This window comes from Wallemia mellicola, assembly GCF_000263375.1.
Source record: "Wallemia mellicola CBS 633.66 unplaced genomic scaffold WALSEscaffold_14, whole genome shotgun sequence".
Lineage (NCBI taxonomy): Eukaryota > Fungi > Basidiomycota > Wallemiomycetes > Wallemiales > Wallemiaceae > Wallemia > Wallemia mellicola.
In genome coordinates, this window is record NW_006531971.1 from 1 (window position 1) to 14,618 (window position 14,618).

At 36.1% G+C, this 14,618-nt stretch overlaps 8 protein-coding genes and 1 non-coding gene across 9 annotated transcripts; 5 read left to right on the forward strand and 4 right to left on the reverse strand.

Annotated features, from left to right (window-relative positions):
* Nucleotides 1-489: 489 nt before the first annotated feature.
* Nucleotides 490-1,222, reverse strand: WALSEDRAFT_60698 (hypothetical protein). Its single transcript, XM_006958988.1, has one exon. The coding sequence runs from the start codon at nucleotides 758-760 to the stop codon at nucleotides 542-544; it is 219 nt and encodes a 72-aa protein (XP_006959050.1). The 5' UTR covers nucleotides 761-1,222; the 3' UTR covers nucleotides 490-541.
* Nucleotides 1,223-2,156: 934 nt separating this feature from the next.
* On the forward strand, nucleotides 2,157-5,877 carry WALSEDRAFT_33015 (hypothetical protein). The gene is made up of 7 exons (XM_006958989.1): nucleotides 2,157-2,378; nucleotides 2,429-2,690; nucleotides 2,735-2,831; nucleotides 2,876-3,528; nucleotides 3,576-4,237; nucleotides 4,290-5,233; nucleotides 5,283-5,877. Exons 5-7 carry the CDS (start codon nucleotides 3,916-3,918, stop codon nucleotides 5,838-5,840), a joined length of 1,824 nt encoding a protein of 607 aa, XP_006959051.1. The 5' UTR covers nucleotides 2,157-2,378; nucleotides 2,429-2,690; nucleotides 2,735-2,831; nucleotides 2,876-3,528; nucleotides 3,576-3,915; the 3' UTR covers nucleotides 5,841-5,877.
* Nucleotides 2,180-2,846, forward strand: WALSEDRAFT_19922 (Orm1 type endoplasmic reticulum protein; the record flags this gene model as incomplete). Its single annotated transcript, XM_006958986.1, has 3 exons — nucleotides 2,180-2,378; nucleotides 2,429-2,690; nucleotides 2,735-2,846. The coding sequence occupies 3 exons, from the start codon at nucleotides 2,180-2,182 to the stop codon at nucleotides 2,844-2,846; spliced, it is 573 nt and encodes a 190-aa protein (XP_006959048.1).
* WALSEDRAFT_64954 (hypothetical protein) lies at nucleotides 3,043-3,772 on the reverse strand (the record flags this gene model as incomplete). The annotated part of the gene is made up of 2 exons (XM_006958990.1): nucleotides 3,043-3,527; nucleotides 3,574-3,772. 2 exons carry the CDS (start codon nucleotides 3,770-3,772, stop codon nucleotides 3,043-3,045), a joined length of 684 nt encoding a protein of 227 aa, XP_006959052.1.
* Nucleotides 5,878-6,215: 338 nt separating the features above from the next.
* On the reverse strand, nucleotides 6,216-7,141 carry WALSEDRAFT_60699 (hypothetical protein). The gene has a single exon (XM_006958991.1). The coding sequence runs from the start codon at nucleotides 6,795-6,797 to the stop codon at nucleotides 6,279-6,281; it is 519 nt and encodes a 172-aa protein (XP_006959053.1). The 5' UTR covers nucleotides 6,798-7,141; the 3' UTR covers nucleotides 6,216-6,278.
* An 18-nt stretch (nucleotides 7,142-7,159) lies between these two features.
* Nucleotides 7,160-8,525, forward strand: WALSEDRAFT_39242 (FAD dependent oxidoreductase). The gene is made up of 3 exons (XM_006958992.1): nucleotides 7,160-7,205; nucleotides 7,255-7,404; nucleotides 7,452-8,525. The coding sequence occupies exons 1-3, from the start codon at nucleotides 7,181-7,183 to the stop codon at nucleotides 8,453-8,455; spliced, it is 1,179 nt and encodes a 392-aa protein (XP_006959054.1). The 5' UTR covers nucleotides 7,160-7,180; the 3' UTR covers nucleotides 8,456-8,525.
* Nucleotides 8,526-8,977: 452 nt separating this feature from the next.
* On the forward strand, nucleotides 8,978-10,954 carry WALSEDRAFT_33018 (heat shock protein 70; the record flags this gene model as incomplete). Its single annotated transcript, XM_006958993.1, has 2 exons — nucleotides 8,978-9,002; nucleotides 9,048-10,954. 2 exons carry the CDS (start codon nucleotides 8,978-8,980, stop codon nucleotides 10,952-10,954), a joined length of 1,932 nt encoding a protein of 643 aa, XP_006959055.1.
* Nucleotides 10,955-11,048: 94 nt separating this feature from the next.
* On the forward strand, nucleotides 11,049-12,930 carry WALSEDRAFT_60702 (AFG1-like ATPase). Its single transcript, XM_006958994.1, has 5 exons — nucleotides 11,049-11,407; nucleotides 11,463-11,587; nucleotides 11,632-12,337; nucleotides 12,393-12,545; nucleotides 12,595-12,930. The coding sequence occupies exons 1-5, from the start codon at nucleotides 11,069-11,071 to the stop codon at nucleotides 12,739-12,741; spliced, it is 1,470 nt and encodes a 489-aa protein (XP_006959056.1). The 5' UTR covers nucleotides 11,049-11,068; the 3' UTR covers nucleotides 12,742-12,930.
* A 443-nt stretch (nucleotides 12,931-13,373) lies between these two features.
* Nucleotides 13,374-13,455, reverse strand: WALSEDRAFT_t60. The gene has a single exon. It is a non-coding gene; the product is annotated as a tRNA-Glu (tRNA).
* Between the last annotated feature and the right edge of the window lie 1,163 nt (nucleotides 13,456-14,618).

The window sequence follows — 14,618 nt, forward strand, 5'->3', positions numbered from 1 at the left end:
CTATGATGGATATAACTGGTTAATAGTCAAATGCCAACATAAGGAAACTCATTGGTAAACACTCGTACAATAATAACAAAGAAAAGGCTTCATGTAAGTAAAACTTTCTCTGATTAATCAAATCAAGTCAAGAAAGGTCACGAATAAGTATATCAAGATAATGTTAGCCTAACATCTTTTGATAAATTATCCTTTGAAGCATTCTCAATGGAATTTATTTGGTAGTCTACTGTGGAAAGTGTCCAACTTACCCTTGTCATAAATAACTTAGGTTGCACGGTATATTAGAAATTTTATTCAGCTAAATGCTTTTTCGATACTTCAAAAACCGAAATAAAAGCATAATAACATCGACAAAATAATCCTAAATTTTTCATCAGTGGTAATATACTCTCTCAAATATAAGAGATTATTGTCACGATGGTCAGATATTATGTGCCTACAGCAGATACAGGTACATCCTAGCTAATGAAAGAGGATAGTTGATAAGATACAATGGGGTTTATCTGTAGGACAGTCTTCGTATTACTAGAATATAGGTTTAGTTGTGTTGTCTAGTGACACTTATAATTGCACTTCGCGTTTTCGCCGGTCTGCAAACATTATAACTGGAAGAATTACAGCTATCAAGTAATACGTCCACATCTTCTGAAAATGATGCGTAAAGTTCAATGCTTAAAAATGTATGGGTAGCTTCATTATAAAGGTTCCCACAATATAACAATCCCATAATTAACCGGTTAAGCATTAAAAAGTTCATTCCGCCTTCTTTATAATGTCTAACAACGATAATAATGTTCGCATTTGATATTATTGATAGCTATAAATCATTCTTTGCATATTGAGAAAATCAATCTACATCCTACAGGCGGCATTTGATGACCCTTCAAACCAATAATGGAATAATAAACAGACTCACAGATATACTGATTTTGTATATCTGTATGATTTACTGACCACAAGCCCCAACCCAGTACGCTAGTCAAAGGCTAATTGGTTTCTATATGACAAGACCTATCACTTGGTACCAATCTAACCATCACCATCTTACCATACGTATTAAACAGCTGAACACCATAAATAATTAAACAATTTCCGATTGTATAAGCTTAATCTTTATGAGGATTATGGTAGTATCTACAATGAAGCATAAGTGATAAGCAATGCTTTGTTGAGACTACTTCCAATCACCATTTGAGGTTTAGGCGAGCGTTTACTTTTTTGGCACCTTCTAAACTTTCATATGTAACCTCTGCAGCACTTTAATTTTCAAAATTTATGTATTCAGCGTCTCAAAATCGCAGCAATCTAATTCTTTGTTGCATAATCAGTTATATTTGTATAATAGCAAGCGTCTTGTCTTAATGATTTACCAAGATCCGAAAGTAGTAATGCATCAGTCAGACCCGAAACATACTATTGAAACTTCACTATTTATTTTAAGAATACTTGCGCACACACCAATTGAATTGCGTGAACCACCTGATTTCCCCTGCGTATATTATCCTATCAAATTATTTGTGTAGCAGGCTCATGAGAAAGACATTCTCGTATGCTGTCAAAGTAATATTAGTTGATCAAACTTTCCATGAACTACCATTGCATATGTCACTTCCTTTGAATGAACATTCTTGCTCGATTGATGTGATTGTATACACATTCACCATGATACTGGATGTCGCATGAAAACGTTGAATGGTAATGTATCCATTTAAAAGCTAATTTAACATACTATTTCTCTTTCATATCAATTATAGTTTCTACTTTGAGATTTCTAAACTAGAGTGATGATGATTGAAACATTGGAAGAATTTAGCAACCAGAAAGCAAGAAGCAAAGACGGAAACGAAGCAAAGACTATAGACAACACAAGATAGAACTATTTACATTTCACCTTAATTGCTTATATATCTTAAAAAGCATAGCATTTATCAAGGTAGCCATCAGATAGAAGAAAAGAGATCAGAAGGGCCAACCTTAATAGTATAGAAATCACCTAGAGCACATTAGAGAGTGCGTTGGAAGTGTTGAAGAAGCTGCTTTAGAAATCCGAAGGAAATAAAAGTTTATTGAAATGAGCATAATAATATAAAATAATAAATTTACAAATTTAATAAACTAATTGTTTATCATCCCAAGCAACTGCATTATTTGTTGAAGGACTACTATCAAGTCATCAATGTCGAGATCATCGCCAACTATTCCAAGTTTGGTCATATCGCCTGAGAATAATGGTGAATCTAGCACACAGGCTCAAACTAAAAGAAGAGGTAGATCCTCTAGTTTAGTTAGCCTTCAAGAAGTACCAGCTGACCCTCAAGAAACGCTCGATCAAGGCGCTTTAAATAATTATAACGCAGATTGGGTTAATTTTAAAGGTTCATATTTTATTTTAAGGTAATTTTTTTTATCTAATCTTCCCTTATAGGCGCATGGTTGATGCATCTCGTACTTGTCACACTTGGAAAACTATTGATTGATGCTTTACCTGGAATGACACAAGAGATTAGTTGGACTTTGGTAAATTGTGGTTATATGGCAGTAACCTTTTTGATGTTTCATCATGTTAAAGGTGTACCCTTTGAATCCAATAATGGTGCATGGGATGAACTTACTTTCTGGGAGCAGATTGATGGTGGTGCTCAGTATACGCCAGCACGCAAATGGTTGACTTGTGTACCAATAGGATTGTGGGTCTCTTAGATATTATCAGCTTATCATTAACTTTTGAAAGGTTCTTGATATCGACGCATTATACCAAATTTCAGAGTTGGCTTTTTGCATTCAACTTTGTTGCGTTGCTCGTTACACTTACACCCAAATTACCTCTAGTATGTTCAATTTGATAGTAGGATAATCTAATCATTTCCATTAGTTGCACAGGCAGAGAGTTAAATTCATGGAGGTTGAAGATGAATCAGGTGGTAACACACCAGTCACTTCATCCTCTCAAAAGCGACAAAATGAAATGCCTCCAATAAATCTCAGTTTAGATTAACGATATTCTTTCTTTACGCATACATTCACATTCTTATAATAATATCAAGGTTCTACATCCTTTTCTGACCATGAGAAATCAGCTTCTTTACGGAAAATTTTACGTTCGTTAGGCTGACTTTTTAGATCGCAATAATCTACTTCTATTGGATCAATTATAACTAATGTGAATCTTTCAAGTCCTTCATTATACCATTTATCCTGCTTATCAACTTGTACCTTCTTTGGATATTCTTTAATGTCAATGCGAGAGTTTCTATCTGAACCAGGGGCAACAGGTTTAGCAAAAGCTGCTCTTAAAGGATCTGACATTTCATCCCAAATTTTCACACGTTCAGATTCAAAGTCGATACCTGTTTGAAGGAGTGAATCAGGTAATGGTGTTGGATTATACTTATCCTTGACTTGAGGTGAAGGTAAAAGGAAAGCATTTGCTTGTATTCTTAATTGGCGCATTGCAGGTTCTATCCAGAAAACATACTCTAATGGTGTGCCTTGATCTTTGACGTAATTTGCCTCGAATTGCTTTACTAACATGAGAGTAAATAAAGACAGATAAGTATAAGATCTATATACCTTTTTGCATACGTATATCAGTCGTACTTAATAGAATGTTACTTTCAGACGCAAATCCACGATGCACCATGATCCGCACTTTTGGACGATTGTTCTCAATTGTACCGACGGCTACATTGAAAATATCTTTTGATATAGCTTTATTATCATCCAATAACTTCTCTAGAAGTGTTTTCCAAGGTGCAGTAGTTTTAAACATGATTGGTGTCCTGAAAGAAATGATATGAGGAAGCGAATAGAGACTAATAATAATTGACTATTGAAAAAGGTATAGATGTATTGATCATTTGTATTTCGAGTATTAATTCTCTTTCATATCGTCTACCATCAACCATCATCAATATGGAAGATCCATTAAGTCAATCAACTCCAGATTTATATCAGGACAATGAAAATGCCTGGGGAGATGTTCCAACATCACAATCCATGTATACTCAAACATCCTCGATTGACAAACCGTTACCATCTCCAATTGAAGAGAGAGATAAACAACGTAGCAGAAATTCTAGCTTATTAAGTGTTAGCTCAGCTGCGAACAATCCTGGTAAAATATATGGTCAGCCTGATAATCCACTCCCTCAACCATCTGTTGTCAATGCCAGCGCTAGCAATTCGACGATCACTACAGAATTTATTAGGTTTAGAGTTACAGCTATACAGAAAAGTCAGTATAAATTTTATCACTCTGACCTATCTCACTAAGTAAATCTATCTAGATCGTCGTGATTATTTGGTAGAGTTTGACGTATCAACCAATATCAAACAATTTGAGAGTACCATTTTCAGGAATGTACAAAGAACGTATGAGGAATTGCTTAAATTAAGTGAACAATTAGCCTTAGCTAATCCTCAAACGATTGTTCCTGCATTACCACCAAATCAAACAAATGCACAAACTGAAGAAGAGGATGATAGAAGAGTGAAATTATCTTTACAAAATTGGTTCGATAGAATATCTTATGATGAAGATTTAAGAAAAGATATGGATTTGAAAGCGTTCGTTATGAACAAGTTCTCCTATGTACCTGTTCAAGTATTTAAAAGAAAGGCTAGTACCTCTTCATTTAATTGGCTGGGAAGGCCCACACCTGATGATGATCTTGAACTTGTTACGGCCAAGGATATTCATTCAGCACAAGAAGTTGCATTTTTGGCTTGTGTTAACGCATTAGAAAATGTCATACGTAGGAATAGAGACTTAAGTAACTGTGAATCAGATGTTGGAGAAAAGTTGGTTAATTTATCAATTGTTGAAAAAAATAGGACTTTATCAAATGGCCTTGAATCAATGGGTAGAGCTGAACATGCAATTAGCGATATAGGTTTGACTAAATGCGCCAATGATTTAATAACTGTTTACGATGGTTTTAATTACCACGCATCAAATGCTAGGGCTGTTAAAGATACCTTACAACAACGTACTCAGTTGTTAGAAGAATATCAATTAGCTGTAAAAGCTTCAATAAGTAAAAGAAGAACACTCGAGAAGATGAAAGGTAGTAGCTCATTAAAGCCAGAAAAAGTAGATGAAATGTTAGCTGATCTACAAATCGCCAATGGATATGAGAAGCATCTAGCCGGCAAAGTTGAAGGCATGTCGCGTAACTTACATATGTCACTTGAAAAGCATTCAGTTAGTACCAAAAATGACATCCATCAGGTAAGTAAATAATAAGCCAAATTGGTTTATAATTGATAATTGGAATTAGTTACTGATGGAGAATGCGAGAATGAATGTTTTGTGTTCAAGCCAGTCAATAACTGAGTTAGAATCGGTTGCATCTGTGATAGAAAATATAGGTGTAGTTGATAGCACACCTGTAGTGAAAACAGTATCACGTCAAGAGCAGGAGCATATGGCGAAGGAAAAAGAACAAATAAAAAAGGAAAGAGTTGACCAGAAAGAGAATTTATCGAAAGCTGAGAAAGTCAAACAACCTGAAATTGTCAAATCAAGTAAATCATCATTATCCAAAAAATCCAAGAATGAGACCATGAAACCTTACACAAATGAAATAGACTCATCAAAGATTGCAACATCAACAACGGCAGATCCATTAGGTGTGTCAAAAGTAGTAAAAGAGACAGTACCAGAAATATCGCAATCAACGATCATACCAACAAGAGCTAAAGAGATACAAATACCAAATCCAATGACACAATCAACGACATCTTTACCATCAATGGATAAAGAGACAAGAGAGAAGAATGAACGTAAGAGAAAGAATGCTAGAGAAGCGGCATATAAATTGGCTAATGCATTTTAAAATGTGATATCGTGTAAATTACAAATTAACTAATTTGGCGTATAAGGTGGAGGTGGAGGTGCCGGTGAATTGGATGTCATTTCAGGATGACGTTGAGGCTGCTGATTTGTTGTATCTGATCTATTTTCAAATGGTGTAGTTTGCGTACCCCATTTATCATCTTTCTCGAAGCTTGATTGAAAGCATTTACAACAATTGCAAGTACAAGAGTTGCACATACCACATCGGTGCGTATTACAGAGCGGTTGGATGATTGAAAAACAGCATATGGCTATAATTGCACCACAACCCTATAATTAGCTAAATGAGTAAAATATTGTTTTTTTTTTCACTAACAGATGCGTCGTCCGCCATGTCAAGTATCGGAAAAAAAGAGTATTATCAATGCAATTACATAGTAGAAAATTAAACTAAAAATTAAATAAACCGCTTATTTTATTATTGTTGTTGTTTTGGTAGTAAACTATCCATTCTTGTTCTGAAACCATTGGATTGATTTACTCGTTTGTTATGTAAACTGACGGCTATTGGGTAAATGATAACTAGGAACAAATCGAATATTGATAATAAGAAACCTAAGACAATTAAACCCAAATATTGATCAAAACAGTGTGAGAACATTCTATTTGGTTCAATCAATCTGCAATAAGCCATACCACCTCTGCCTTCTCTCAAAGCAGCAACTGCGATGGAAGTTGCGAAAGTAAATAAGAAGTTGAATAGGTAGAGTAACATATTTAGGCCAACGGATAAACCTCCATAACTTAATGGTATCAATGTTGTTAGAAAGTTTAAAGCAGATGCAGCTAATAAAGCAGCTATTGCAGATGCATAGTGTGCACCTCTAAACCAATCACTGACATCCCTTGTATAGACAGCTCCTAGGACTAGAATTGTGATTGAGAATGCAATAATGATAACCTTGATAAATCTAGCGAAACCGATCAAGAAAGACATTGTCTATAGTAGTAGAGAGAGAAGAGAAGTTGATTATTTATATAAGAGATCTATCATCGGTATGGATTGTAAACGGAATGCGTTCCAGCAAGTCAAATATCTTCGCTAAGCATCCAATCAAAGTGAATGACAAAGAGATGAAATATGTAGACTTTATTTGTAAATCTAACAGTTCTGTCATAATCAAAATATTATTTTTCGTATAATCGATCATAGAATTATCACCTTGTAGAACTCTTTTGGATGATTTTAGAATTATATTTAAATACTTAAAATATTTCTGATTCTTTAATTGATTCTTACTCTTATATTTTAGTCTAGTCAGGATTGCTATTTCTTTCTCCATACCACTTTTGCCTTGTCAGTCAAATAAGAGTAAAATAATGAAAAATATCTTAATAGTTGGCGGTAAATTTTATTTAATACATATATAGTAAATCTAATACAATTCATTTAGCTGGTATCGTCGGTGTTTCAACAGCATTTTATCTTTCAGAATCAGATGATATCAATATTACATTGATTGATTCATCTGGACTAGCATCAGGTGCATCCGGTAAAGCAGGCGGCTTCATAGCTGCAGATTGGAATGGTCCTGATTCCAATTGTTGGTCTTGCATTCCATTCTTGAACGAAATCTAAAACATTCCTTAGCCTTGTCTCAATTGAGTTGGCGCATACATCAAGAATTAGCTGAAAAGTTTAATGGTTACCAAACATGGGGTTATCGTAGAGTGACTGCACTAAATCTAACTGCTGAGATAGGTCATCGTAAATGTCCACAATTTGAACATAAAAAGTTTGGTACAAATTGGGTAGACCCTAACGTTATAGTGTCATCATGTGATTTACTTGGTTCACCAAACAATTGCGCTCAAGTTACACCTAAACCCCTTGTTGAAATTTTGTTCCAAAATTCAAAAGCAAATTTAGTTAAAGCACACTTGAAATCAATCATTCGATCTACTGACAATGATAATCGTCCAAGAGCTGTCATAGTTACTGATGGTGAAAAAGATTGGGAAATTGTTTGTGATGACGTTGTATTTGCAACAGGTCCTTGGACAGGTAATGTTGCTCAATCAGTCCTGAGTAAGGATGAAGCAAACGTTACACGTGTAGGTGGTCAAAGAATACATTCACTCATCCTTCGTCCACCAACTCAGCTCGAGATGTCAGCTCATTGCCTTTTTGTACAACTTTTGATACGAGGTCACGCACCATCTGAGCCCGAGTTCTTTGCCAGACCTGACGGTACAGCTTTCATTTGCGGTAGCGCAGATGAAGAGCCAATACCGTCAAAGGCTAACCAAGTTAAGATTGATTCAAATAGCATTACGGAATTAAAGAAAGCAGCGTCATCAATTTCACCACAACATTTCTCAACATTTGAAGGGTCACTGACCGAAGTAATTGCTGAACAAGCTTGTTATATGCCTATACCAACTGGTAGTAGCTCGAACCCGTTGATAGGAACTATATCACCCGGCATACACGTTGGTGCCGGCCATTCCGTCTGGGGTATATTACTTGGACCTGGCACAGGTAAAGTGTTGGCCGAGATAATCACACAAGGCAAAGCAATCTCAGCTGATATAAGTCGACTTACACCAGATGCTATCAAAAACCCAAAACCACAAAATGATCTCTATTTCTGAATGACATTTTACGCATTCTCTTTCTTGGATCCAAATGTCTCAACTTTTATTAAATTTTTCAACGTTAAATTATAAAAAGAATTATTACCAATTTTGTTTATTATCATGATCTGATTATAATCTATACTTATACTAAGAACTAAAGCTAAACTTCATTTAGTTCCAACTGAAAAAAGATGAGAGGAAGATAAAGATAAAGGGGAGTTGCTTATATCAAACACTGCTTGTTAATTAATATGAATAGAATAACCTCGAATGGACGAATTGATATAATGACGAAATAAAATCAAGTTTGGCTTCAAAGTTAACTGACGATAATCCAAGTGGGATAATTAATGATAAACAATTATTTAGTTTATTTAATAATTAAATACAATACTTTCTCGTACTTTCTTTTAGCTTCCGAACACCAGGATGGACGTTTCGAGAAGACTATCGTCATCAAATTTGGTAATTTTTTTTTTGGAGCGCGATATAACAAGCAATCTTCCCTTCAACTAAAGCCTTCAACAACCAAGCAAAATGTCAACATCATCTAAAGCTATTGGTAAGTTGAATATAACCTATAGAGATTAATGCTAACATATATTAGGTATCGATTTAGGAACAACATACTCTTGTGTCGCCGTATGGCAAAATGACAGAGTTGAAATCATTGCCAACGACCAAGGAAACCGTACCACTCCTTCATACGTTGCATTCACCGACACCGAACGTCTCATCGGTGACGCCGCTAAGAATCAAACCGCTATGAACCCATACAACACCGTTTTCGATGCTAAGCGTTTGATCGGTCGTAAATTCTCAGATGACGACGTCCAATCAGATGCTAAGCACTGGCCATTCAAGCTCATTCAAGACTCTGCTGATAAGCCAAAGATTGAAGTCGAATACAAGGGCGAGAAGAAGCAATTCACCCCAGAAGAAGTTTCCGCTATGGTTCTCGTAAAGATGAAGGACATCGCTGAGGCTTACCTCGGTACTACCGTTAAGGATGCCGTTGTCACTGTACCAGCTTACTTCAATGACTCACAACGTCAAGCTACTAAGGACGCTGGTTTAATCGCCGGTTTGAACGTTATGCGTATCATTAACGAACCAACCGCTGCTGCTATCGCTTACGGTCTCGACAAGAAGACCGAAGGCGAGCGTAACGTCTTGATTTTCGATCTTGGTGGTGGTACTTTCGATGTTTCCCTCCTCACCATCGAGGAAGGTATCTTCGAAGTCAAGTCCACCGCTGGTGACACCCACCTTGGTGGTGAAGATTTCGACAACCGTCTCGTTAACCACTTCGTTCAAGAATTCAAGAGAAAGAACAAGAAGGATATTTCAGGTAACGCTCGTGCTATGCGTCGTCTCCGTACCACATGTGAACGTGCCAAGCGTACCCTTTCATCAGCTGCTCAAACTACCATCGAAATTGACTCCCTCTTCGAAGGAATGGACCTTTACTCCTCAATTACCCGTGCTCGTTTCGAAGAACTCTGTCAAGACCTCTTCCGTAACACCATGGACCCAGTTGAAAGCGTTCTCCGTGACGCAAAGGCTGACAAGTCATCTGTTCACGACATTGTTCTCGTTGGTGGTTCAACCCGTATTCCAAAGATCCAAAAGCTTGTCGCTGACTTCTTCAACGGCAAGGAAGCTAACCGCTCTATCAACCCAGATGAAGCTGTTGCTTTCGGTGCTGCTGTCCAAGCTTCTATCCTTTCTGGTGACACCTCAGAGAAGACTCAAGACTTGCTCCTTCTCGATGTTGCCCCACTCTCAACTGGTATTGAAACCGCTGGTGGTGTCATGACTGCCCTCATCAAGCGTAACACTACTGTCCCAACCAAGAAGTCTGAAGTCTTCTCAACTTACGCTGACAACCAACCTGGTGTCTTGATCCAAGTCTTCGAAGGTGAACGTGCACGTACAAAGGACAACAACCTCCTCGGTAAATTCGAACTTTCAGGTATCCCACCAGCACCACGTGGTGTTCCACAAATCGAAGTTACCTTCGACATTGACGCTAACGGTATCTTGAACGTCAACGCTGCTGACAAGACTACCGGTAAATCAAACAAGATCACCATCACCAACGACAAGGGTCGTCTCTCTAAGGAAGACATTGAAAGAATGGTTTCAGATGCTGAGAAGTACAAGGCTGAAGATGAGGAAGCTGCTTCACGTATCCAAGCCCGTAACGGTCTCGAATCATACGCTTACAACCTCCGTAACGCTATGAACGATGACAACCTCAAGGACAAGTTCTCCGAGGATGACAAGAAGAAGCTCGATGAAGCTGTCAACGAAACCATCTCATTCTTGGACAACTCTGAAGCTGCATCAAAGGATGAATTCGAATCACGTCAAAAGGAGCTCGAAGCTACAGCATCACCAATCATGCAAAGATTGTACGGTGGCGCTGAAGGTGGTATGCCAGGTGCTGCTCCAGGTGGTGAACAACCATCCGCTGGAAACGATGGTCCATCAGTTGAAGAAGTTGACTAAACTTAATCAAAATATTTTAATCATGTTTTAATTAGATGTAACTTAACGAAATAATTTGTGCATTTTTTATCTCTCAATTCATAATCTACGATTTCTTGCATTTATACTGTGAAGATGATACGGACGGCTGTGATATTGAGGACGGCGGGTAGGAATTTTAGAGTAAACAGGATACATTTAAGAAGAACTTCAATTAGAAAACAGTCTACATTGAGTTCAGAGGAAACTGAGGATGGATATGCAGGTAGAAGTCAACCTAAACTAAACGTTAGCAATACACCAATTGAGAAGTATAAAGATTTGATTAATGATAAAGTATTGAAACCAGATAATCATCAATTTCGTATCATATCAAAGTTAAATGATCTTCATACTGAATTGACGACATATCAGCCCTCTGCGATTATAGAACTTGACGAAAGGATAAGCACGAAGACTGAGGATCTACCATGGGTGAGTATTCTCCGTATGTAACTTTATAGAGCTTACGTCTCTTCCCTCATTCAAGTGGAAGAAAGTTGTCAGTGGTAAATCACAAGCTTTGATTGAATCTGAACGTGAACAAGCCGTTAAAGATAAGAGATCAAGAATACCAAAAGGCTTATATTTATATGGTGACGTTGGAACCGGAAAGTGCGTCTTAAAAACTACTACTTCTCAACTAATTAAAGTAATAGATCCATGCTTATGGATTTGTTTCATTCAACAGTACCTGAACAATTCACCCCTAAAGCTCAAAGGTGGCATTTTCATGCCTTCATGCAAGCGGTACATAAAAGGATTCACAAAGCGCGTATAGCAGGTTCAATTGATCCTTTAGGTCAAGTTATAAATGATATAGCAGAAGAATGCACAGTACTCTCATTTGATGAGTTTCAAGTCGTCGATATTGTAGACGCCATGATCCTTCGTCGTCTATTTGAAGGTTTAATCGATAAGGGTGTTGTTTCAGTTATGACCTCAAATAGACATCCGGATGAGCTTTATAAAAATGGTATACAGAGGGACTCATTTATACCATGTATAGATCTTCTAAAAACTGCTTTTCAAGTAGTTGATTTAAATTCTGGTACAGATTATAGAAAATTACCAAGAGCATTAAATAAAGTTTACTTCTCTCCAATAGATCGTGAAAATACTAGCGAATTTGAAAAGATTTACACCGCTCTCACTTCTAATAAAACTATTCAATATTCGAAAGAATTAGAAGTTTGGGGACGTAAATTACACATACCAGAATCAGCTGATAACGTAGCAAAGCTCACATTTAATGATTTATGTGGTAGACCATTAAGTGCTGCTGATTATTTAGAAATAGTTCACAATTTTGATACAATCTTTATAAGTGAAATTCCCAAATTATCCTTAAATGTTAAAGATCAGGTAGGTTTAAACTTAAAGGAATTAAATATTTAAGCAATTAATTTGAAATATTTAGGCTCGTCGTTTCATCACATTCATTGATGCTGCCTATGAATCTAAAACCCGTCTGTTTTTATTATCAGAGGTACCTATCGAAAGTATCTTTTCAGATGAAAGTAATAATACAGGTGAGATTACGGATGTTATGAGGTCAGCTATGGATGATCTAGTGAGTCTTTTAAATGTTGATACCTTTGTTTCTCATTAAATATCAACAGGGTCTTAATGTTGAGATTGTTGGAGCATCTTCAATGTTCACAGGTCAAGAAGAAATCTTTGCATTTGCAAGAGCAGTTTCTAGATTGACCGAAATGAGCAGTCGTCAATATGCTGAATTATCAACAAAAACCTATGATCAGCAATAAGTTCGATCATTATAGAATCAATCAGGATATTTAAATTGAATAAATGTTCTTGGATTTAGATTGCTTCTGGATAATATTGAGCTTTGGAAGTTACTTGAGATTGTTGAATTATCTTGGGCTTCTTCATTTGTGAATCATATGTGATAAGTTACACTAATGCACATTCCTCCTTTGTGGAGGCAAATTAGTGCCTTCTGAATCTATTTGTCTATTGTAAGATGCATATTTGTAAAGTATTAGTGAATGAATTGTATAAATTGTCGATTGCACTAATGTTAAAACCTACATTTAGAAAAAGTTGGAGTATATGGTAATACTGATCAACCAACATACCAGCTGTCTTAAAATGGTTGTATTTCTTTGAACTTCATTGCATCAAATAGTGTAATACTGACATGTCTCACCGCCCTCCAGTAGCTTACCAGATAGTTTTGATTCTAAAGAAATAAGAAGTTGTCTTAGAGGTTGTGCTCGCAACATCTTATACAAAACATAATAATCCTAGGCTTCAAGCAAAAACAAAAGAAATATATCTATATATTATCGTTTTTATTATCATAAAAAAGATATTCATGTCTCCCATACCATTGATGAAAATAGTCACTATAATAAATAGAATTGACAAAAGAAAATTCGGATACCGGGAATCGAACCCGGAGCTTCGGTGGTCATTCAAGTGAAAAACCGATAGGTTAGCCGCTACCCCATATCCGAATATACAGATGTAGTACATTCGATAAATAATACTGAATGATGGGAATAAAGGCTTTTTTCAGAAAAAAAAATTGAACCACTTCACGGTTAAGAATACAGATGTCGAGACCGCATTATACAGCACAATGTTAAACTTCTCATATATATATATATTGCATTCCTTATTACTCGTATCTTCGCATTAAATATAAATTTATCTTGTATTTGAATACATCTTCATACCTAAATATATGCTTATGTCTCATGACTAAATGCCGCTGTATGTTCAGCACTTGTATCTGTATTCTGACAAAGATCAAGAGAACTATTATATATATACTAAAAGACATATAAATATACATAAATAACAGGTAATTGCCTGCGCTACCTCTAAGATAATGATAATATGAATGATCATAACATAACATATATATAACGTAATATATTTATCATTTAAGATAATGTTCTTGTACATATATGTCTCCTTCTCTCGTTTCCACTGTCCGCACGTTCCATGCTGCCTCTTACTAATATTCATGCGTTATTACCTAATAATTGACGGTTTATGTTCAGCACCTGCATCAGAACTAAGCGTGTAACTTTCATGCACATAAAACATAAAATTTTAGTTCTACTTTTCTTTAAAAGAAGTAGAAGAGAGACTAACTAAATGATATATTTAATTACGTCTTTATATTATTCTATATGAAACTTAGGAAATACATCTTTAACAAGTCAATCATATATAGATAGGCCCAGAATTTTAAACTATTATCTTCAAAACTCTTACCATTTAGAAAATACTTGAAAAGCTAGCTAGTATAGACGAAAAGTTTATATCCGGATCAAGGTTATCCTATACAACAGTCCTTAACCGAGCATAAGACAGAGCTTCAGACTTACTATGATAACTTTATCGGCGTCTTTATTCCTGGAGTTGGACATTTTTCCAAAAATTTTAGCGTAATCCATGGCAAAGCTAGTCAACAAGAATTTGAGAAGTCTACGTTAACTCCTTACCTCAGCAATTCTTCTCAGTCAGAATGGTCTCAGAGACAGGATGACATTTGACCTAAAACATACGCATCTAATGAAGCTACTTCTAAGCAGGAGTTCGTACCTGCTCTCTCTTCCTGTTACCATCTGTACCTTTCTTGATTTACTTTTGATTTTTCACAACAATT